General features: G+C 40.2%; 1 protein-coding gene across 6 annotated transcripts in view; it reads left to right on the forward strand.

Moving 5' to 3' along the window:
- Window positions 1-19,354, forward strand: part of KCNC2 (potassium voltage-gated channel subfamily C member 2) — a gene marked incomplete at both ends in the record, with an annotated part of 100,112 nt that extends 80,758 nt beyond the window's left edge. Inside the window, 4 exons of one of the 6 annotated variants that reach the window (XM_082751514.1) lie at window positions 5,867-6,797; window positions 7,124-7,255; window positions 9,245-9,412; window positions 17,248-17,384. In XM_082751514.1, the coding sequence (XP_082607640.1) occupies window positions 5,867-6,797; window positions 7,124-7,255; window positions 9,245-9,412; window positions 17,248-17,384 (1,368 nt within the window). Of the gene's footprint in view, window positions 1-5,866; window positions 6,798-7,123; window positions 7,256-9,244; window positions 9,413-17,247; window positions 17,385-18,097; window positions 18,160-19,244 lie in introns of those variants that run through there. The other 5 variants (XM_082751516.1, XM_082751518.1, XM_082751515.1 and 2 more) reach the window with 5 other exon arrangements.
- Between the last annotated feature and the right edge of the window lie 4,748 nt (window positions 19,355-24,102).

Raw genomic sequence — 24,102 nt, forward strand, 5'->3', positions numbered from 1 at the left:
CAAGACATAGTATCAATCAATTAGCATTGGAGTACATATCAAAAAAATGTAAAATACAGTTTCATAGTTAATATATCTGACTGCCTTGTTGCAGATAGTGATGTTGGATGCATTTAATGATTACACAGATTACCTTCTGTGGTCAGAGAGTTAGTGGGAGGAAGAAGCTAGACAATCTATTTTCTCCGAATAGCTTGCATTATTTTCTGAAATATAAAAAGATGAGGTTTAAAGTAACAGATATTAACGGACATCGCTGGAAATAATTATCGTATCTCCAAAGTATGGGAATTTATTTGTAATTTTTCAAAATAATTATGATATTAAGAAAAAAAATATATACAGCTTTCCTTTTAGGTATCTTCTTACCTAATGGAAAAGTTGCTTTGTTTTGAGGATTCTGTTTAAAATGAAAGCTCTGGTAGGAAAGTGAAGAACTCCTGACTGTGGAAACTCCCTCATTCTTGTTTTGTTCAGGAAAAGTTAAGACTCATTTAGTGAACTCTTATCATTTGTAATGAAAGCGTAATTTGGGTTTCAATAGCAAGCAAGTATTCAAAGTTGGCTTCTTTAAGAAACAAAATGCAAACTCTTGTCCTTGCCTGTCTCCCTGTGGTTGTATTTTTATCTTAATTGTGAAAGGGAGGATTATGGGGTTTTATTTATTTGTTTGTTTGTTTGTTTTTAGCAAAATGTATATATCAAGTCTCATGATATTTAACAAGAAGATATTTAACACAACTTTTTTTTTTTTTACTTATTTATTTTTATTTTCTTTAAGACAGTTCTGTACCTGCATTAGAGAATATTAAATGTTGTATTTCCAAGGGCTTATTAAATATTTGATAGTTTTCTTTTTCTGTAGTCAAGTGTGTCAAGGGCAACCCTTGTAAGTCCTGGAATGAAACTCAAATAAACTAACCAAACCTTAAAAGCTGCTATTGAATACTCATGCTAGAACATACATATTGCACAGTGATGGGAGTTGAAGGAAGAGGTGTTGAGATCCAACCCCAGTACAGTTTGGATCCAGATAGCATAGACTCTTTCTGGGAAAATACTGAAACGTAGAGATTTTATTCAAAACTTACAAAACAGGAAGTAACGGCAACCGTGACTACCAACAATTATCTATGCATTAACCTCATCACTAACTGTGACCTGTCCATTGTGGAATACTTAAATAATGTGTAGAAACAGTTTGTTTTATGGGTTGAAGGGGATGGACGAAATATGGGGTAGTGAATGTGTCAGATTTTATGAATATGAATAACATACCTGAGTACAAGGACCAATTTCTACATCTGCCGTTGGTTTATTTAGGCATTGTCTAAGCTGATAAACCTTAGAATGACTGATACCAGGTGCCGACTCCATCACAGAGTCATATTGAGGTGTGCAACACTCCTATGTCTGGGTTTGCATTGGAAAGGAAACAGGCAGGTGACCTGGGCCATGACATCCTCTGACAGGGCACCTTTTCCTATCATGAAATCCAGACATGGCCTACAGGACTGTTGTCAGACCATTTGCAGCCAAGGTTTTTAAGGTGACTCTACTTCCTTTGAAGAACTTCAGGAGTTCAAGTGTGCAAGATAAAACGTATAATTGAATGCACAGAAGTTCTCATAATCCACAGACTGCATTCCTAGAAATGGTTGTCATTTATGAAATTGTTTTAACCTCTGAGCAGCTCAGTTCCACATGGGACACTCAATACAAAACAGGAATCATGGTTATCTACCTCCAACATGTTATCCACAGGTATCTGCCACTTGCTTTGGATTTATATGCTTCATCAAAAAACAAATAGTAGATGATTAATCCAGCTATTGTGAACAGTAGTAGGACTCTGTAGCAGAGCTTGACTTGTGATCCTATCAATTAAAGAAGCTGGGATCCAGAATCTGCACCAGACTTGTCTGAAATGTGATGCAAACACACATTAACAAAATTGGGTGCGCATTGCCTTCAAAACTCGAGCAGAGGGAATCAGCAACCTACTGAGAGCTTTAACTGCTTAATGAAGAATGTTCTGTTTGTTTTTTATTACATACTGAATATTTTCATTTTGCTTTTAATTGCTCTCTTCTGGCCTACATACATCGAACATTTTGTTAATTCAAATAATTTAGAAAAAGACTGTTTTTGGTGGCCATGAAGTGTATTTACCACCATTATCTCATCTACAAAATTGTTGTTCCTCAGGGGAAAAAAAAGTTGTGTCATACCCTGTAATTGTTTTGGACATTAGGAGGACTTAGGAACAGAACCTGGTTGATCCCATCCAACAGAGAAACTGGAAGTTTGAAGGTGTACCAGTTTTCTCTGGAACATCATGCTTATCCACATGAACAAAAATAGATGTGTTTTTAGTGTCTCGGTGCCTTCAAAATGAGAGAACATGGAACTAGGAAGATGCAGAAGAATAACTGAAAGTGAGAATTCTGCATGACTTTCTTTCTATCTGTAGAAAACATGACAGACTCTTTTCAACATTTTGCCTAATGTTACATAATACGATATTGAGAAAATATCTTTAATTAATGTAAAGTAAATGCCCAAGATCTTTTCTTTCACTGAGTAAAGGTTCCTCCTTACATTGGCCACCATCTTCTTTTTCTCTGAGCCCTTTTGACTACTGCAATAATAATGTAGAAGTGTCTTCTTGTGTATGTGGTTTTATTGTGCTAGGTGCTCTGCAAGATCTGCCCAAAATGTCCAGATCCAAGGCATTTATATTTCAAAACAAACCACAGAAAGAGATACAATGTATAGCAAAAAGAAATTAGTGTCTTTGCTCAAAATCAGATGTATATGCTCTTGTGTACATGTATATGGTAAATGTGTACATGGTTAAATTGCTTTACATTGCTGTGAATGGAAGGTGTGAGATTATCAAGAAATCTGCCACTAGATTAAGACATGTAATAATTTGTTCTTGCCTTTCTTATAACTTCATAAAGATGATTGCCTCTAGGGAAACAGGATAGACTACCCAGCTGATCTTGAAAATGACTGAAAGTATTTTTCTTTTAGGGTTAATGTAATTAGCCCTAAATTACATCACTGAATGTAATTTTACAGTTAAAAATTCGTAGCTGCCTTGCCAAGTGCCAAGTGTGCTGTGGCCTTTCACTGTGTCAATGTTGTTCAAAACAGTAATAAATAGGTTGTCAGGCAGTTCTACCTGTAGTTAATTCCTTGCTTTTGGGAACTTTTAAGTAAGAATCTGAACCAGAGATATATATATATATCTTTTTCTGATATATAGCCTAGAAATAGATGCTAATTATTCACCTACTGTTAGATTCAGTGTACTGCTGAATGCACATTTAATATTTATTATATCTGATTTGGTAATATATTTGAATTTTGCTAGGCTGAATGTAATTTTCAGTTCTTTCTAGACAAAAAACATTCCTAGCTTCCTGAAGTCACCAAAGTGTTGCTGCTACAAGAGGTATTTTATCTATTGAAAATTCCCACACAAACTGCAAACTACAACACTGACTTAGCTTCAGTGACCCTCAAACTCCACAGGTTCATTTGCTTTGTATCCTACTGCTGGGTAGAAAGATGCTGGAGGATGCTGAAGTAGCATCCCAAGGGAATAACCCTGTAGATCTTAGTGCACCACTGGCTTAGAGTCTGATAAATTCTCTGTCCCTGTTATGGAGAGGTTTTGCAAATAACTACTGAGATTAATTCACTTAAGTTACATAAATCTGGTTGTATTTGCTGACTTTAGCTGTCTCACATAAGACGTGTGTGTGTGCGTGCGTGTCAGGTGCCAGGAAGAAATGAGCTATGAATGTGCAGAAATTTTGTAGTTCAGGCAAAGGCAGAAATGTCTGCTTGGTAAAACAGACAGTGTAAGATTGTTAGTTCGTGATTAGAAGTTGAGATCGGATGATAAGTGTTCAGTTCAGTCCCTGAGTCAGACCTTTTTGACAGAGAACAGATTAGAGTGTTTGCGATTGAGAGGCTTGGTATAATAATCTTGTTTCATTGATTGAGGAAGGGAAGCCATAAACAAGCTGCAAATCTCTGATATAGATGCATTAGGTCTGTGGGGTTGGGGTAGATATATCTTGTCACTCTGAATATAATAAATTTACCAGGCCTGCATTGCAAATTTGAACTTGTTTCTCAGAATCAAAGCAATTCAATCTACCTGTTGTAGAGACATTTTGATGTCTAACTAGCATTCTGTGTTAGAAAAACGTAGCCATTCAGTGTTGTACCAGCCTAAAGGAATTCTTCTATCACACAGTGTAAAATGTATGTGCTAATGCTAAATTCAGTGATTGATACCCGAATACACAAAAGCAGTTTTACCACAATGTTGTGGCCTGGACTAAAGTGCCAGAATGGAGACATTCTTGCTTGTGGCTGTTGTTCTGACTCCGACATAACAATTTATTTATTTATTAAATGGGATTCATAATATCAGTGTGGTAACATACCAGTATCCTGCTGCCACAGTTTCTTTTGCCACCATCATTGAATTCATGCTCTAAGCTGCTCTTTCCTGTAGGCTGATAGTAGAGAGCATGAAACCTGTTTTGACATCATTTTATGTCTGAAAATATTGAAATCTTTCAATAAGCTTTTTTTTTTTTTTTTTTTTTTTTTTTTTTTTTTTTTTTCTTGTCCTGGAAGTAGTTTTCTGTAGTTTTCTTCAATGCCTGACTATGATGACTGGGTAGTACCTGGTTTTTAAGTCCTTAACAATCCTGTGTGAGAGCAGTCTTCAGGTTATTTATCTGCATTTTATGTTCATGTGCTGCTACTAAAACTGAATTTCTGTTTCCGTATTTGTTCAGCTTGTCCTGGATTTGTAATTTCAATATCAGGATTTAGGTAGAGGACTGATAATACACTGCCGTAGCAATGAGAGAGGCTCTGCTTATTTCTAAAACATCTGTGCATGCTGTGCTCACCAAGTGCCCCTTGAGGCAATGTGGCAAGACCCCATACAAACTGCTTTAGTCTTTGTGTTCCCCAAAGCTTTGCTTCTGATAAGCCAGGCAGTGGGTGAAGGCTGGTTGGGGCACGGGACTTGATTTCACAGAATTTGTTAAAAGTAGATATATTGTTTTGCTAAGAAAGTTTTGTTGGAAGTGGAGACAGCTTTGTTAGGGTTACTTTTAGTCCTGCCTGAGAGAGTATGATGGATGACTGAACTAAACAGGCTGTGAAACCTGCTCTACCTGTAATGCAGAAGGCATTTTCTACCAGTGAGTGTCAGTTATTTTTCAAAGGTCTTGGGAATCTGGAGGTCCCAGTTAAATGGAAGCCGGCAATCTTTTTGGATATCAACAAAACCTCTGTTATTGTTTCTCATAGCATATAGCTAGATAAAGGCATAATACAATGGGTGAACAGTTGGCTGATGGGTAAAGTTCAAAGGTTTAGAGTAAATGGGGTCACATTGGGAATTAGTGGCATTCCCCAGGGCTCCATTTTAGGGCCAGTTCTCTTCAATGTTTTCATCAATGACTTGGATATAAGACTTGAATATCCTAAGTTTGCAGACGACACTAAACTGTTCATAAGGTGCCATGACAACTCATAGAATTCATATGATTTAGCATGGATTTAACATTTTTTGCCACTTTTTGGAAGAGTTTCACCCTGGCATATTGTCCATAACCAAGATGTTCCCTGCTCCCAGACTCCTGAACAACATGTGAGAGCTGTCTGACACTTTCTGTCTTGGATGCAAAGTTTTATGCCTATGAATTTGTGAATCATTTGGGGATAAATCAGTAAAAGATTTAAAATGACCACTGATCTACTGATATTATTAATGTGAAGTGCTGTGTGATTCTGACATCTCTTTTTTCTCTTTTTCTTTCAGTTCATTGCCTTTGCCTCTTTGTTCTTCATCCTAGTTTCAATCACAACCTTTTGCCTGGAAACACATGAGGCTTTCAATACTATTATAAATAAAACTGAGCAGGTTGTCAATGGAACAGAAACAGTACTACAGTATGAAATTGAGACAGATCCTGCCCTGACATATGTGGAAGGAGTCTGCGTGGTATGGTTTACATTTGAATTTTTAGTGCGTGTTGTTTTTTCCCCCAACAAACTTGAATTCATCAAAAACCTCTTGAATATCATTGACTTTGTGGCCATCCTGCCCTTTTACCTAGAAGTGGGCCTGAGTGGGCTTTCCTCCAAAGCTGCTAAGGATGTACTTGGTTTCCTCAGGGTGGTAAGGTTTGTGAGGATCCTGCGAATCTTCAAGCTCACACGGCACTTTGTGGGCCTCAGGGTACTGGGCCACACTCTGAGAGCCAGCACCAATGAATTTTTGCTGCTGATAATATTCTTGGCACTCGGTGTTTTGATATTCGCCACCATGATCTACTACGCAGAGCGGGTGGGAGCTCAGCCCAATGACCCATCAGCAAGTGAGCACACACAGTTCAAAAATATCCCTATTGGCTTCTGGTGGGCTGTAGTAACCATGACCACCCTGGGGTATGGGGATATGTATCCACGGACTTGGTCAGGCATGCTAGTGGGAGCCCTATGTGCATTGGCAGGGGTGCTTACTATAGCCATGCCTGTGCCTGTGATTGTTAACAATTTTGGGATGTACTACTCCCTGGCCATGGCAAAGCAGAAACTGCCAAGGAAGAGGAAGAAGCACATCCCTCCAGCTCCTCAAGCTAGTTCTCCTACTTTCTGCAAGACGGACTTGAACATGGCCTGTAATAGCACACAAGGGGACATCTGCCTTGGCAAGGACAACCAGTTGATGGAGCACAACAGATCATCAGGTAGGACCCCACTGGAGATGCATGTTCTCTGAAAACACTTTATAGACCAGTATGTTTGGTAGGGGTCAGAAAGCTGCCAGCCTTTCTGCCAGGAGAAAACATAGCTCCCACCCTTCTCCCCTCCAGTGTTTGCGTGTGTCAGTCTCATAGAGGACAAAATAGTTAGAGCAACATTCCCAAACCTCTATGTAGCTGGTCTATACAGTTTTGCTTGCTCTGTTGAGAATGCTTTCCTGCTGATGATATCAACCTTTTCTTTTGCCTGTTGTTTGTTGCGTTGTATGGATGTTTCTTGTTTTTCTGCATGACTGTGACTATTTGAGCAGCCACCGTGTCCCACCCTGTTGGACTCCATGGTGTTTTGCCTCAGTGTCTGTCTCTTGTGTCAGCTTTGCCTGTGCCACATCGTGGCCTGTTAAGCAAGATCCTACAAAGAAGCAGTCATTTAAAAGGAGCAGGTGCTTTACATCAAAAGCCCAGCACTCAAAGGAAATAAGGAGAAATTCTCTTTCTAGCTTTCTTTCCATTTGGCATTCTGCTTTCCTGGCTAGAAGAAACTCCTTCATCTGAATTAGATGAGATATTGCATGATATTTACCATTAATTGGATGATAATTGTAAAGCTGATGTAGAGTTTGTTTGGAAAAATGAAAGTGGCAGCCCCTCACAACATCGATATTAGTGTTGATTTTTTATGATTTATATTACCTTATCTCTCAGAGTTCCAAATGCTGAATGAGGAGTATTTTGTGCTAACTGCTGTGAAAACACATATCAAAAGGCAGCCTCTGCCCCTCTAAGCTACTGCCCAAAATTCCATATTTCTTCAATTTTATCTGTCAGTATAATTAAAAGTCTTTTTTTTTTTTTTTTTTTTTTTTTTTTTTTAGCAGCAGGGATTTTTGTTTGTTTATTTCTTGAATGTATTTATTCTTAAGCAATACATAATCTGATTATAAAACTCACAGACCAGTCATTATGCTCCTGTTGGAAAGTTGCTAAATGTTAATAAGAGAGAAGAAAAAAAAAAAAACACACAAAACTGTGACTGGTGTCATTCAGTAACTGAAATTTATTTTTTAGAAAGAAGAGCCTGGAAAATCGGTCTCTGAACAATATCCTTCTTTGTTCTGTTGCTCTGTTACTGAATAGCATTTATCTTCAAAGAAGCTCGGTTTCAGTCTCCGAGTGAGTGTTCACAAATTTAACATGCCTTTTAGATGTCCTAAATATATTAAGGAGGTTGGAAACCCTTGAAAGGTCTCACATCAAGGGTGGAATAGAATTAGTTTTACAGTGCTTTGACTGATATACACTTTCAGACAACATCTTCAAAGTGATAATGGTAACAGCTTTTTCATGCCATCAGGTCCCGCCAAAGGTATTCCGGAATGGAGGAGGCTTGGTGTGATCAGAGCAAAGAGACACTTTTGTGTGTCTGCAGCTTTATTTACAAGGTGTTATAATCCTTAAAGTTAGACAGAAAGCAGATATGCAAAAAAGGAGCAATGTTAAAGTGTTAACTTTTTCCTTGGTAGTGCCAGCACTCACACTAGATGCTCTAACTTTGTTTCTGGTAGAGAATGCTATTAGAATCATCAGGAATTTTGCACAAAACCAAGGCTGAATGGCATCACCCTTGGCATTGCCAGTTCAGAAAAGCACATGCTCAGGTTTAAATGCAAAGGTAAAGCTGAAGTAAAAAACATGCCATTACCTGTTATGTGCCGTACTAGCAGAGATTTTTTTTTTTCTTGAAGTGTGGCCTGAATCTAAAATAGTAGATAATTTTTGAAAATAGTCCTTTGGGAGTCTCAAATCAGAAGAGGTAAGAATTTCAGTGTTTGACAAAATACACAGGCCAAAACCAGCATTTAATGTTGGGTACAAATGATGACAAGCTGTGCAAGTATGATAGCAAGTGCAGAAATGAAAACTGTGTGTGTGATTAAACAGGTTTTAGTGTAAAATGCGGATAATTTAACCCTTCTGGGGGAGGGGTTGTCTTTAAAATATGCTAAACAACATATTCTAGGAAAAAATGATTAGCATGACCTCTAATTTAATAAAAAGGGTAGCCAAAATAGTAAAACCATTTATAAATATCCAAGACTGACTATACTTACAGTCTTTATCAGGCAACTAATTGAGCCTTGTGTTGCTTATTTCTTATTTAATGGTTTAGTAAAATCTTACATGAGATTTAAAAGAAAGTCAAAAAGATCAAAAGTCAAAAGATCACTTGCTCTTGAATAAAAAATATATATATATATATATTTTTTGCCATTTTGTACTGATGAATGACGAACTGCAATCTTGTTTTCTAATGATTTATCTTATAACTAGTTTTTGAGTGATGGGAATATCTGGCATTCAACATAAGCTCTTTGTGATGTCTCATTTCCTCATTCATTATTGTCTGTAAATGGGCATGGTGCTTTAACCAGTGTTATCAGGTGAAGACAGTGCAGGAAGTGAGCAGCCACTCTCACCTGGTGAAAGGCTCCCTCCCATCAGACGCTCTAGTACCAGAGACAAAAACAGAAGAGGGGGAACATGTTTCCTACTGACAACAGGTGATTACACGTGTGCTACTGATGGAGGGATCAGGAAAGGTATGGACTTCTTTCATTAGATCATAAAGATCACTCAGCAATGTGCTTGTGAAAAGCAAGCTTAGAGTAAAATGATGTGCACAATGCTCTTAGAGGAAAGATTGTACCACAATGTATTTTTTTTTCTTTATTCCTAGCCATTCTTTCCTTGTTTTCCTTTTAAAAACACTAATTTCCTTTAGTCTTCACAAAAAGTGCCTGATGTTAGATCCTCATTTCACTTATGTCTTCATTTGTCTGTTACCTTTTATAGAAAACCCTGCAATTCAGTCCTTGCTCATTCAACCATTCATCACTTGATACCATTTCTCGTTCTAAAAGACAAAATAATTATTTTAATAACTTTGGTCCACACTTAATAACCTAATAAAAATTACAGCTGAACGAATTACATTTAAAAGATTAAGATACTAGAAGTAAACAACGTTTTTGTTCTGAACACAACAAAACCTATCAATGAGATGCTATTTAGATTTCTATCAAAGAAGAGTTAGCACCACTAATGCTAAACTAAAGAAGAGTTAGCACCACTAAAGAAGAGTTAGCACTACTAATGCTAAAACGTGACTGTCTACCCCAACCAGAATTCAACTCCAGTAAGCAAGTCTTGATCTTGCAAGGTGATAAAAATGTCTTACAAGTTATTTAGCCTCCTCAACCCTATTCTGGGGTTGGGTTCCCCTGTAAGAGTCTACAAAACCTTCCAGAATTATGTATCACCGTGTGACCAGTGGCATGGCCATCTGATCAGGACATAACTATCTGTGGCTGGAAAGCTAACCTCAGGGTATAACCCCCAAATCAGCAATGCTAGCGGTGTGTTTTTGTTTGTTTTTTTTTTTTTTTTGGTTAAAAATTGTTTTTTTTTTTTTTTTTTTTTTTTTTCTTGGCAAACTGTAATATTCTAACAGTTCTCTCATTCCTGATCCTTGGTGTGCGATCATTCATGTCAGAGTTCACCATCTGCAGTAGCCATGTGGCACTGAACAAACATCTTTGGCTGAGAATTTTTTTTTAATTAGCTTTGTCTATTGCAATTGTAGTTGTTCCAGCCAGCCGAATCGAAGACCCTGAAGCAATTCTCTTGGTTATTCTGCAAATGCTTTTTTTTATGTTTCAAAAGCATGAGCTCAGTAGGTTAAACTTGTGAAGGCAGATATACAGCTAGAATGGGATATGTGTAGAATTTGTAAAGAAAATGATTGTCTCTATGCTCCTACATTGTACATATTCCTGTAAATAACATTCAGATTAAATAGGACTTGGTAGCAAAAAATTTTCTGCACACAGATTTAGGACTTTGCATGGTCTTCTTCACAACTAGGATTATTTACAATTTCTCTAACAGTAAGGGTCCTGTCTTTTGGGGAGGTCAGAAAAACCCATATAATGCAGAATGCCATGGCATCTTGCAAGATTAAGTTCTTGACTTCTTTTAGAAATGTTAGTATAAGCATTGGAGTGCTGTTAACTTGGCTGTAACTGTACTTAGAATGGAACAGAAATAATGGAAGAAATTGCCTGTTAGTACTAATGACATATCCATATAGCAATAAAACATATTTTATATAGGAATACATGAATATTTTCATTTCAAAATCTAGATTCAAGGAAAAATTAATCATTTAAGAGTTTCTATCAAAAAAACCAGGGCTTGAGTTCAGAAATGACATTTTCTCAATAAGAAATGTGCTCTTTGACAGTTTGTAGTGATAACTACAGAGTAGGGAAGCTAGCTTATAAGTAGCATATTTGAATTTTTGAATTCTTGAATTTAATCACTCGTTAAGTCTACTAGTTTTTAATTTTGTTTTATTTTTCCCTTTCTTTCTTTTTGTATATCCTTCTTGTTTGGTTTATTCCTTGTCTGGTTCTTGGTTGTGTTCAATGATCATTTATTCTGAGCTTTTCTGCATTGGTGCTTATCTCCATCTCTAAGATGATACTGATTCAGAGCTGATCCAAACCCCACTGATCTACCTGGAAGTCACTGATTTTGGATTATGCCTCTATGTTTATTCATCTTGTATTTCTGGTTTTCATTTTTTATGGGTTCCTGTTTTCTTTGCCATCTTTACCACCTTCCTCTATCAGTTCTTTTCCATTATCATTAGAGAAGTATCCAGAACAATATACACATGTTTTTCAAACAATTAATCCTAGTTTCTGTGTAAAAAAACTACCTTATTCTTTTGAATTGTTTTGTAAGCATTAAATTTAAATGAGAGGTTACATATATATATTAGCATTGAGTGTTCCTTCTGTTCTGCTTTCAAACATGATTCTTTCTAATCTGTGTAAATACTCAGAAACAGGAGGCTGGATTTGAAATGTATCAGAAGTCTGTCAAGCAACACAGTTCAGCCTGCCCTTGCAATCTGGAGATAACACTGCACAGTGTTTTAGCAGACATGAGGTTATACATGTGTTTTAAATTCAGTTTTACAGTATGCAATTTTCAGTAAGTAAGAAATATTTTTATTATTATTATTATTATTACTACATATTTTTTTTCACCATGGCTCTCAATAGCTTGGGACCTGTACAAACAAAAACAGAGGTACAATGCTTCCGTAAAGAGTATCTATTCTGGGTAGAGCCTAAGATATAATTTTTCCTGAAGATGTTAATTGCTTGTGGTCTGTTATATGGAGATTTGGAATTTGAACTAGTAACTGTTTCAATTAGAAAAAATAAAAAAATCTGTTGACATCCCATGTAATGCTTAGATGCACTGTCACTGACATTGTATAATTTCTGTGGGAAAAGTCTCAGTATTTCACAGCAGCTCACAGTAGACAATAACACTTGAATGTTTTACCTGGCAAATGCTTAGGTGCTTACTAATTTTTAAAGAAATAGGTTGTGCCACTGAAATCAATGGAACCTCTCCTGCTTGCAGTGAAACATGTATGCATACTTTAGGAGCAACATTCCAGCCAGCTTGATCTTCATTTTATACTCCCTTCTGGTATCTCTTTCCAGACTAATGCAATGATCCTTTTCTTCATAGGCAGAATTATTCAGGCACTGTTGAAAATATTTGAGTATGAAGATAGTGAGACTATCTTCATACACATGGTGGCGGAGCTCAAGGAGGAGGTGGAGAGGTTGAGGGCCATCAGGGAGTGTGAGCGGGAGATAGACTTCTGGAGTAACTCCCTGCAGGGCCTCAAGGGGAGGTGCCGAGGTGAGACTCCCCAAATGGGGGCGGACCCCCTGCCCTGTCCCCGTCGGGCAGAGGGAGGGGATCTGGGAGCTGAGGAGGAATGGAAACAGGTCCCTGCTCGACATCGCAGGCGATGCTCTCCCCTTCCGGCCCCACCTTCCCAGGTGCCCTTACGCAACAGGTTTGAGGCCCTAGAGATTGAGAGGCCGGTGTGTGAGGAAGAGGTAGCAAATGTTCCCAGGAGGATGCCTGGAGCGAGGAGGCCGACTCCGCGCCTCAGGACTGCCTCCACCAAAAAAGACAGGAGGGTTATTGTTGTTGGTGACTCGATTCTTAGGGGAACAGAGGGCCCTATTTGTCGGCCGGACCCTACCCGTAGGGAAGTCTGCTGTCTCCCTGGGGCCAGGGTCAGGGACGTTGCCAGGAAGCTTCCTAACCTGGTACGCCCCTCTGACTATTACCCCCTTTTGATAGTCCAGGCGGGCAGTGATAACATCGAAGAGAGAAGCCTCAAGGCTATCAAAAGGGACTTTAGGGGGCTGGGTCGGTTAGTGGATGGAGCGGGAGTGCAGGTGGTGTTTTCGTCCATCCCTATGGTGGCAGGGAGGAGTTCAGAGAGGACACGGAAAGCCCACCTGTTAAACACATGGCTCCGGGGCTGGTGCCAACGCAGAAATCTTGGGTTTTTTGATCATGGGGCACTTTACTAAGCACCTGGCCTGATGGCCGCAGACGGGTCCCTATCTTTTAGGGGAAAAAGGATCCTGGGCCAGGAACTGGCAGGGCTCATTGAGAGGGCTTTAAACTAGGTAGGAAGGGGGATGGGGCTGAGGCTAGCATTGTTGGGGCTGTGCCAGGGGGAACAATGGCAAGGCCGGAGGATAAGGCAATGGCCCAGCTGAAGTGCATCTACACCAATGCACGCAGCATGGGTAACAAACAGGAGGAGCTGGAAGCCATCGTGCGGCAGGCAGGCTACGACTTGGTTGCCATCACGGAGACGTGGTGGGACCAGTCTCATGACTGGAGTGCTGCAATGCCTGGCTATAAGCTCTATAGAAGGGACAGGCAGCATAGAAGGGGTGGTGGTGTGGCTCTCTATATTAGAGAGTCTTTCGAGGCTGTAGAACTCGAGGTTGGGAATGACAAGGTCGAGTCCCTTTGGGTTAGGATCGGCAGGGACAACAAGGCTAGTGTCCTGGTCGGGGTCTGCTATAGACCGCCGAACCAGGATGAGGAGACGGATGAGGAATTCTACAGGCAGCTGACAGAGGTTGCAAAATCATCAGCTCTTGTACTCGTGGGGGACTTCAACTTCCCTGACATATCCTGGAAGCACAACACAGCCCTGAGAAAGCAGTCTAGGAGGTTTCTGGAGAGCGTGGAAGATAGCTTCCTGACGCAGCTGGTTAGTGAGCCTACCAGGGGAGGTGCCCCGCTAGACCTTCTCTTCACAAACAGAGAAGGACTGGTGGAGGACGTGATCGTCGGGAGCTGTCTAGGGCAGAGTGACCACGCAATGGTGGAGTTCACTATTCTTGGCGAGGCCAGGAAGGGGACCAGTAAAACCGCTGTATTGGACTTTCGGAGGGCTGACTTTGAGCTGCTCAGGACACTGGTTGGTGGAGTCCCTTGGGAGGCGGTTCTGAAGGGCAGAGGGGTCCAGGAAGGCTGGGCGCTCTTCAAGAGGGAAGTCTTAATGGCGCAGGAAAGGTCTGTTCCCACGTGCCCAAAGACGAGCTGGCGGGGAAGAAGACCGGCCTGGCTCAACAGAGAATTGTGGCTTGATCTTAGGAGGAAAAAGAGGGTTTATAAGCTTTGGAAAAGTGGGCAGGCCACTAAGGAGGACTTTAAAGAAGTAGCGAGGCTGTGCAGGGACAAAATTAGGAAGGCCAAAGCTCATCTGGAGCTCAATCTGGCTACTGCCGTTAAAGATAACAAAAAACGTTTCTATAAATACATCAACACAAAAAGGAGGACTAAGGAGAATCTCCATCCTTTACTGGATGCGGGGGGAAACTTAGTTACAAGAGATGAGGAAAAGGCGGAGGTGCTCAATGCCTTCTTTGCCTCAGTCTTTAGCGGCAATACCGGTTGTTCTCTGGATACTCAGTACCCTGAGCTGGTGGAAGGGGATGGGGAGCAGGATGTGGCCCTCATTATCCATGAAGAACTGGTTGGTGACCTACTACGGCACTTAGATGTGCACAAGTCGATGGGGCCGGATGGGATCCACCCAAGGGTACTGAGGGAACTGGCAGAGGAGCTGGCCAAGCCGCTGTCCATCATTTATCAACAGTCCTGGCTATCGGGGGAGGTCCCAATCGACTGGCGGCTAGCAAACGTGACGCCCATCTACAAGAAGGGCCGGAGGGCTGACCCAGGAAACTACAGGCCTGTCAGTTTGACCTCAGTGCCAGGAAAGCTCATGGAGCAGATCCTCCTGAGAGTCATCATGCAGCACTTGAAGGGGAAGCAGGCGATCAGGCCCAGTCAGCATGGCTTTATGAAAGGCAGGTCATGCCTGACGAACCTGATCTCCTTCTATGACAGAGTGACGCGCTGGGTGGATGAGGGAAAGGCTGTGGATGTGGTCTACCTTGACTTCAGCAAGGCTTTTGACACCGTCTCCCACAGCATTCTCCTCAAGAAACTGGCTGCTCTTGGCTTGGACTGGCGCACGCTTCGTTGGGTTAGAAACTGGCTGGATAGCCGGGCCCAAAGAGTCGTGGTGAATGGAGCCAAGTCCAGTTGGAGGCCAGTCACTAGTGGCGTCCCCCAGGGCTCGGTGCTGGGGCCGGTCCTCTTTAATATCTTCATCGATGATCTGGACGAGGGCATCGAGTGCACCCTCAGTAAGTTCGCAGATGACACCAAGTTAGGTGCGTGTGTCGATCTGCTTGAGGGTAGGAAAGCTCTGCAGGAGGATCTGGATAGGCTGGACCGATGGGCTGAGGTCAACTGCATGAAGTTTAACAAGGCCAAGTGCCGGGTCCTGCACCTGGGGCGCAATAACCCCAAGCAGAGCTACAGGCTGGGAGAGGAATGGTTGGAAAGCTGCCAGGCAGAGAAGGACCTGGGAGTGATGGTGGACAGTCGGCTGAATATGAGCCAGCAGTGTGCTCAGGTGGCCAAGAAGGCCAACGGCATCCTGGCTTGTATTAGGAACAGCGTGACCAGCAGGGCTAGGGAGGTGATCGTCCCCCTGTACTCAGCTCTGGTGAGGCCGCACCTCGAGTACTGTGTTCAGTTTTGGGCCCCTCGCTACAAGAAGGACATCGAGGTGCTTGAGCGGGTGCAGAGAAGGGCGACGAAGCTGGTGAGGGGCCTGGAGAACAAGTCCTACGAGGAGCGGCTGAGGGAGCTGGGCTTGTTCAGCCTGGAGAAGAGGAGGCTCAGGGGCGACCTTATCGCTCTTTTTAGGTACCTCAAGGGAGGCTGTAGCGAGGTGGGGGTTGGCCTGTTCTCCCACGTGCCTGGTGACAGGACGAGGGGGAATGGGTTTAAGTTGAGCCAGGGGAGTTTTAGGCTAGATGTTAGGAAGAACTTCTTCACTGAAAGGGTTGTGAGGCATTGGAACAGGCTGCCCAGGGAAGTGGTGGAGTCACCATCCTTGGAAGTCTTCAAAAGACGTTTAGATGTAGAGCTTAGGGATATGGTTTAGTGGAGGGCTGTTAGCGTTAGGTTGGAGGTTGGACTCGATGACCTTGAGGTCTCTTCCAACCTAGAAATTCTGTGATTCTGTGATATGAAGATAGTGAGACAGAGCAAAGCAATGCTTTAACAGTATTTTGCACAGACTCTACAAGGTGAGAACAATGTATATGTAGCAAGAACTAGGTAGCTACAGCTCACAGTGTGTGTTAACAGAAATGTCTGCAAGTGCAATGTTCTCTCCAAATTGTGAAGCATCATGTTTTTGCATTATTTAAAGATTAATTCTTCACTAGTTGCTTTTGTGGATTAACACCATTTATTTTGTATCAGTTGGCTGAAGAAGGAACACAAATTTGGTGACTTAAATTTACCAATCTGGAAGCATTTGCAAATATGTCAAACTCTGCTATCTTATAGTTTACGTCTTAGGGTTAACATTTATGAAAATGGAGCTTCTTTCCCATCATATCATTCAATGCTCTGCAGAAATGACTTACAATTAATTTATGCATTTTTTTCTTTTCTTTAAATAATATTTTATTTTTAGAGAAAAATCTTCCTTTATTAGGAATTGGATTTAACAGAGGTTATATCATTCTAACAGTTTTTATAGTCTGTCTTAACGGGTTTTTGATTATGCTTAGTCAGATAGCTCACCCAAAAACTCTGTTGGGATCTTTTATCTTACGCTCTGTGCAACCCTGATGACGCCAATAGAGTGGCACAAAGTGCACATGGGGTTGGGAAAGAAAAGGCCAGACCTTTTACATGGTGTTCTGTTTAATTTCCTGGGAAAGAATAGCTGCATTAATTCATAAATTATTTTATTTGTTAATATCTTTTGGCAGTACTGTTTCTCTGCATTGAGTTCTTTTGCAGGCAGATTCCCTCTGAGTCCCAGATAGCTCCTTGGATTACACTACATTGTATTGTTTGTCTTTGTCTATTTTTTTTTTTTTTTTTTTTTTTGGCTGAATTCAACTGATGTCTGTGCATTTTCTCATACAAGGCTACGAAAAATCTCGAAGCTTAAACAACATAGCTGGCTTGACAGGCAATGCTCTGCGACTGTCTCCAGTAACATCACCCTACAGCTCACCTTGTCCTCTAAGGCGCTCTCGGTCTCCCATCCCTTCTATCTTGTAAACCAGATGGCATCAATCGGCTATATAGTATTAATTCAAATACTGTTTACCACATATTGGATATAAATGTAGCATTAACCATAGGCTCCACAAATATGGTATAAGTCCTGCATGATATAACTGTCAGTAGTAAGAAATGCCACTTGGGTAGCTGAAGATTTTTATCTTGGCTTTTAAAGATCATCTAAAGTAGCACTTATTCTTTCATCTACTTTATTGTCCTACTTTCCTGTGGCAATAAAAGGACAGTTAGTGGATGCCATTGGCCAGTATATTCAATAAATAAGCAGTTTTTCAGGGAAATTTACTTAAAATAATGTGCTTCCAAATAATAATCTGTCACCCCATTGAACCTCCATTTCTTGTGACTCTAATCCATTCTGAAGATGTCTGGAATCGTGTCTTGGTTGCGCACAATGTGACTTGGGTCTGCTCATTTGCATGGACCATCCTGTCTCCATTACCTGACAAGCAGTGTTGCCGATCACGGAGACCACAGAGGCCTCTGGATGTGTGTACTCTCCATGTACCATCCTGCTGAAATGAAAGCACTGATAAACTGGTCTGCATGTGGGATTGTTTTTCTTTGTTTAACCTTCTCTTTTATTTTTTAACGATCTACTTGTTTATAAATGGTCTTATTTTGTGATTAACTTACTTTGGTACTGGATTACTGTATCAGAGTTCTGAATGTCTCCGGTTGTTTGCACACAGATAACTGCAAAGAGGTTGTCATTACTGGTTACACGCAAGCAGAAGCCAGATCTCTTTCTTAATGGCTTGGGGAAGGCACAAAACATGCAAGAAAGGTAAACGCCATCCAGACTTGCAATTTTAAGCTAGCAAGTGCTGCTTGGTACTATAGTCATTTCTCTACTCCAGGGTTCTTCAACATTTTCAGAGGCTGAGTACCAAGCAAAATCGAGAAGATAACTGGGGGCTTTTTTGTTCCACTGTAAGAGTAGCTCTCAAGTGGGGTTTTTGACCAGACTTATACCTCTGGCTCATGAGCATTTAAAAATTCTTCAGTCAATGTTTTTTGAGGTGCTTTGTCCTATGTGTTGTTTGTCTGTATGTTTTGCAACTTGTCTACTGTATTCTCCATCTGTCTCCATAAAGCACAGATACTGTTTAAAATGCCCCCTCTTTTAAGGCTAAGACACTTTTCTCCTTTTCTCTATATATTTCTTTTTTTTTTCATATCAACTATATGTATGTGTATAAATACATAAATATATTTTTCAAGTGCAAGTTAGTATTATATAGACTAACTCAGAGTGAGCACTCTGAAGATTTTTTGAATGGGATTTAGTAACAATTTTACAAGGCTGACCGGTTGCCTATTGCATCAATCCTCCTCCTAGCAACCAGTATCCATTACAGTTCTGAAACTGTATCTCCTCTAGTGGTTTTTTCATTCCATATAAACCTGTATTTATGCAACGGAACAAATGCAATAGCAGATTTGATGTTCTGGGCTGGTGAGGAACAATTACCTTAAAATACATAAGTTTAGAATTTCATAGGGTAGGGAAGTCTGTAACTACACAGATCTTAAGAGATCCTTCAGATTGTTGAATAATCCCTGACTGTCATGTTTTATTTTTTGTTAGGACAAGAATTATAACTTATTGTTGACCATGTAACATGTTTTTCTGTATATAGGCTAGCCCAATAGCATGACTTGCATGTCAGAATTCTTGTACAATAATGTATTTATCAAAGTATACATTTCTGATATTTAGAGATGTACATTGATTTAGTTTTGGTAAAATATTGTCAATAGAGAGATAACTGCAAAAAAAAGCTTTTAGCAAAGGAATTAATATAATATTTGGTGCTGCTGTTATATTAACTACAGTGTTGTACAGAATTTATCATGGATTTTTGACTGCTGAAAAAGGGACAATGGAATTTAGCCATACCAAGGACTGTACTGGAAAGAGACTGCTGCTGCTGAATGGGCCCTGATAAACAGCTCACACCTTGAGGAGGTCACTGAGACTTTACTTGGGAAGTAGAGTTTGATAAAGAAGATTAACGACTGCTCATAATTACTGCTGCCAGAGGAAGGGGTGACTAGTCACTGTTGATGAGTCAGCTGTAAATAAAACGTGTGTGCATGGAATATCAGTTTTTATCTATATCAAAGAAAGCTGAATTCAAGTAATCATTGCTAAGACTCCATGCAAAGACCCACACCCTGATGCATATTATTCCTGGTTCCTGCAGTAAGTTGTGCTGTGAATCATACAAAGACACACACTTAATAATGATAGTGATGTAAACTACATCTGTCTTGACTTCTGTCATAACAAAGGTATATTTTGCAAAGGTCACAAAAATGAACAGAGTAGGTTTGCATAAGTCCTCGCTTTCTCAGTTTGCCATGATCTATATTTGTATGAATTCTAGTGTATATGCCAAGTCCTAAGTTTACTTTTCACTTTGATAAGAGAAATGTGACTGCAGACAAACATCACTGACTTTGTTCACAGCACACAGTCTCCTTTCATTGTTACCTCAGACTACAAGTATTATGAGAAATAAAATTCTGGCAGCAAGACTATTTTTTTTTTTTTAAATTCAAAGTGTTGCAAACCCAACGTCAATAAATATAAAAGATGTATTAAAATTATATCTTAAAAAATGTATATTTTACATAAAAGATATATTCATTGATCAGCTACTTTCTGTGATTTTTGTGGTAAATGGATCTAGTCTATTCTATGTTTATGAGGCATTGTAGTGGTATGATGTGGTAATTATGTTCTCTCCATCTTATTCAGTGAAAAATTCTCCAAAATCTGTTTTGTCACCCTGGTGTCCCAATTGTAGGGACCTGTCCCAGTTGTGAAACTCTGTACTGTGGAACTTCTGTGATCATGTCAAGGTGCATGCACAATCCTGGTGGAAACCAGTGGCAATGTAATACCTGAATTGGAGAATAAAAGGCAAAAGACCTGGGGAGGAACTTGGAACATATTATCTGAAGTGGCTCATGCGCTTTCTTTAGCTGTATCGGTCCCTTGCCTGCCACTGGCCATCCCAATTCTCAAACCAATTTCCTGGGGCACATGCGGAGCTAATTCAATGACTAGCATGAGCTGGCTTCTAAACCCATATAAAATCTTCTTCTTAATGAGCCCACACCTTCTGCAAAAGTTGTAATCGGTCTAGATATTATTGGTCTCAAAACAGTTCTATTGCATTCTGGTATGAAATGAACCTAAAAAAGTGATAAATGATTGCTTAAAACTTGTAATCAAATACTGTATTTGGGGTAATCAGTGAAATCCATGAATACACAAGCAGGATATCAGAGGGGGTGCGGGTACTCGTACATCTGCATGCATAATCTAAGACGCCATTACTACAAAGGTGTTGGAACATAAGGAAGATTTCACAAAATGAGCCAAAAAGTGTTCAAGTTTTGGAAAATGTGTTAAGTGACATGATATCAAAGCACAATGTTCTGAGTTTGCCTAAAAGGTTAAAAATTTCTTGGACTGTGCCCTGTAAGCATTACATACACGAAGAAGAGGTGTAGCAGTCAACCAGGACAGGGCTTGCAGCCAGCTCCAATTGTGCATGTCTAATGTCTGCCCCAGGCACAGAGAGAGAGGTGCCTGCCTTTCCTCAGTGCTACCTGGGGACAGTGAGAAGTCCCAAATGGGATGCAGACCAGGCCATGGATTGGTTGGGGAAAGACAGTAGAAAACACCAAAGACTACCAACACAGGACCTTGAGACCAGAACATCCTGATTGCAGCTATTTATTCTCTCCTCTTCCCTGCTAAGAACTAAACCTATGTGCAGATGTTTTCTTTCAGAAGTGACCATGAGGCCAAGGGAATGGTGAGTTCATTAACAGTTCATGTGTCTTGGGACTATAACGCAAATCTGACTTTTCTAAGAGGGAATACTTGCTTAACCACTGACACTCAAACACCAGCCCCCTTCTGGCTTCAGGGCCCAAGAAGGGGAGGCAGGGTATTGTCACAAGAAGTGAACCAGCAAGGTTTAACTTGTTCAGACCAAGGAAGGCTATGAACCCATTTTTTCCTCTTCAGGGTGATGTGCTTCTTGTATCTCAAATACCATGTAAAGGATGAGCAGCATATTTGCAGCCATTTCCTCTCTTGGCCATCCTTTAAAATAAGTAAGTAAAATGATATTTTGCTAAAGAGGGGGCCTTACCCTGCCACTGTGGTGCACTTACATGCAGCAGATCTACACGAGTTCCCAGGGACCTGCAGCAGAACTGCACTTGGAGAAAAGAGTTTTGGGTCAGGGAGAAAGAGGCTGTATGAATGTAGGTATCCTGTGGATCAAATAGTCATCAAGAGGTGGTGATGGGAGTTTATGGGCCTGCTTGAAAGGTTCTAAGATTATCTAAGGACCTTTCAAGCAGGCCCATAAACTCCATAAATGATTTAATCTTTTAATAAATGAGATTTAAGGATTAGAAGTCAAAACTGGATAAATTTAAACAATAAATAAGTTTAGAAATAGTGCACCCACTAAAGTAACTTTCCAAAGGCTGTTGCTTGTTTGCCTTTTGAAATTGTAACCTTCTAATATCAAAAATGAGCATCTTTTTGAAAGATAAACTAGTGCAACAGCAGGACTGATGCAGAAATCAAAATCTGTGACATATAGTGGAGATCAGCAGCTTATGGCACCTTTGGACCTTGAACATAGCTATTGTTCTTATTGTTCTCTATTCAGCACCGAGAAAACTTTGTTGGCCCACTTAACTTTGAGATACTGTATGAAGAGTCTTATAGGTATGTACTACAAACTGGCACAAGAACTGCTACGAAGCATGCGGCTTACAATAATTAAGATCACGCTGTGTGTTGGAGGCTTTTTCAAGTTTGAAAAAAAATATTGTTTCTAAACATTCTCTTACAAAAGGTTTAGATTAAATTAAAACTGCTAAAAGAGAAGGGATTATAAAGATGCCTCTATTCAGACTGATTCCTGAAAACCAGAGGGGGAAGGGACCAATGTGACATTAGCAAACTTGCCAGCATATTTAATATGAAGATATGAATTTTAAAAGTCATAAATGAATTAGACTATATGAAAGAGGAGGGCATTTTATCATCAGAATAAATCATGCAGAAGTCAGATTAAGGAAATTGGAATGGAAAACTGCTACTAGAAAGAGAAAATGAATATATTAATATGCTGTATTACAAGCAGTGGCTTGAACAATTCTATAATAGAGCCTTTGAATACTAACTGAGCAAGAAGAAATTACAAAAAAAAGCAAAGGTTTCTATCAAGTTAAAGTTATCAGAAATATTAATATTTTTATGATACATTATTTCTCCCTTGTTATTTAATTAATAAAGAGACAAGTTATTTTAAAAATGATGATTTCTACAGCAGAGAAATGGCTCATGAGCAAATACTGAAATCTTGGTGTACATGTCCTTGTGTTGGGGACCTAACTGGTGTGCCAACACCAGCATTTCACTCCTTAACTGTGTATCCCTGGGACACTTTGAAATTGCTGAGGTATCTGATTCCTGGTCCTCGAGATGCAGGTCTGGCACACTCCATCTCTGTGGGAATGAAATCTACTGTGGGAATGAAATCTCTGTAGGAATGAAATCTACTTAGCACTGGGGTGTGCTCCAGCCCCTGATGTGGAAGCACCCCAATGCAGGAGCACCCAAGTCTGTGGCTTCTCTTTGCTTGCTAGCAACAAGTGCATACTTCCGCCTGCCCAGCAACCACCTCCCCAAAAGCCAGCTTTCTGGTACTTGCATTTTTTTTTCTCACAAGCATCTTGTTGAACAGCTGACAGATTTCAGATTCCTGCTTTCCCATCTTCACACTCAGAGATGGCAATAATCTAGCAGATTTAAAACAAAACAAAAAAAAGGTAGGAGATGGACACTTTTTGAAAATTTGACACCAAAACTTAAACATTTAATTTAATATCTCCTGTATTATCTGCAGGTGGAAATATTGAGGTCAGTTTAAAACAAGGACAACAGCCAGGCTATCCTGAAACTCCCAGGCTGAGTTCATTTTATCCTCTGTACCTGGCTGCATGGCGCTATTATACAAAGCTCTCAGGATTTCTCCTAAAATGGGACTTGGGGATAAACAGCTAGGGCAAGTCAGATAGTACTGGTTGAAGATGAGTGTTCTCACTACAGCATGGCTGTGACCTCTATAGGACTAAAAACATAACACCCTTTAAAACACAGAAAGTAGAGAATCCCCTATCAGCCTCCTCAGAGCAGCATTAGACCTACATAAGGTAATGAATTACTAAAAGATGAAAGTGGAAGCTGTTTCCCTTGACCTTAACACAGCTTATTTGCAAAAGCAGCAAGATCAGACTTATTTAAGAATCTTAGCCTTTGCAGGGAAACAATGCAAGACTCCATCAATCTGAAGAATAGTAAACCATAGCCACATTATCCTATTAGGCTGAATCTAAATATAGAACAGATTTTCAGTTTCTTACAGGGATTTCATTTCTTTGTGACTAAATTCAGCACCAGGGATTTTATGAAAATCTAATTTTCTTCATGGCTATAAATATTGTCTGTACAATGCAGTGTTTGGCACTCTGAAAGCCTTAGAACTATCCCATTGTTTGCCAGTACTTTTTTCATGCTTTGCCAGCATGAAAAATCAGGCTTCTTCTGAACTGGAACAGCAGAGACGAGAGGAAAGGGAGCACTGAGGGA

Source organism: Aythya marila, assembly GCF_965140915.1.
Source record: "Aythya marila genome assembly, chromosome: 1".
NCBI lineage: Eukaryota > Metazoa > Chordata > Aves > Anseriformes > Anatidae > Aythya > Aythya marila.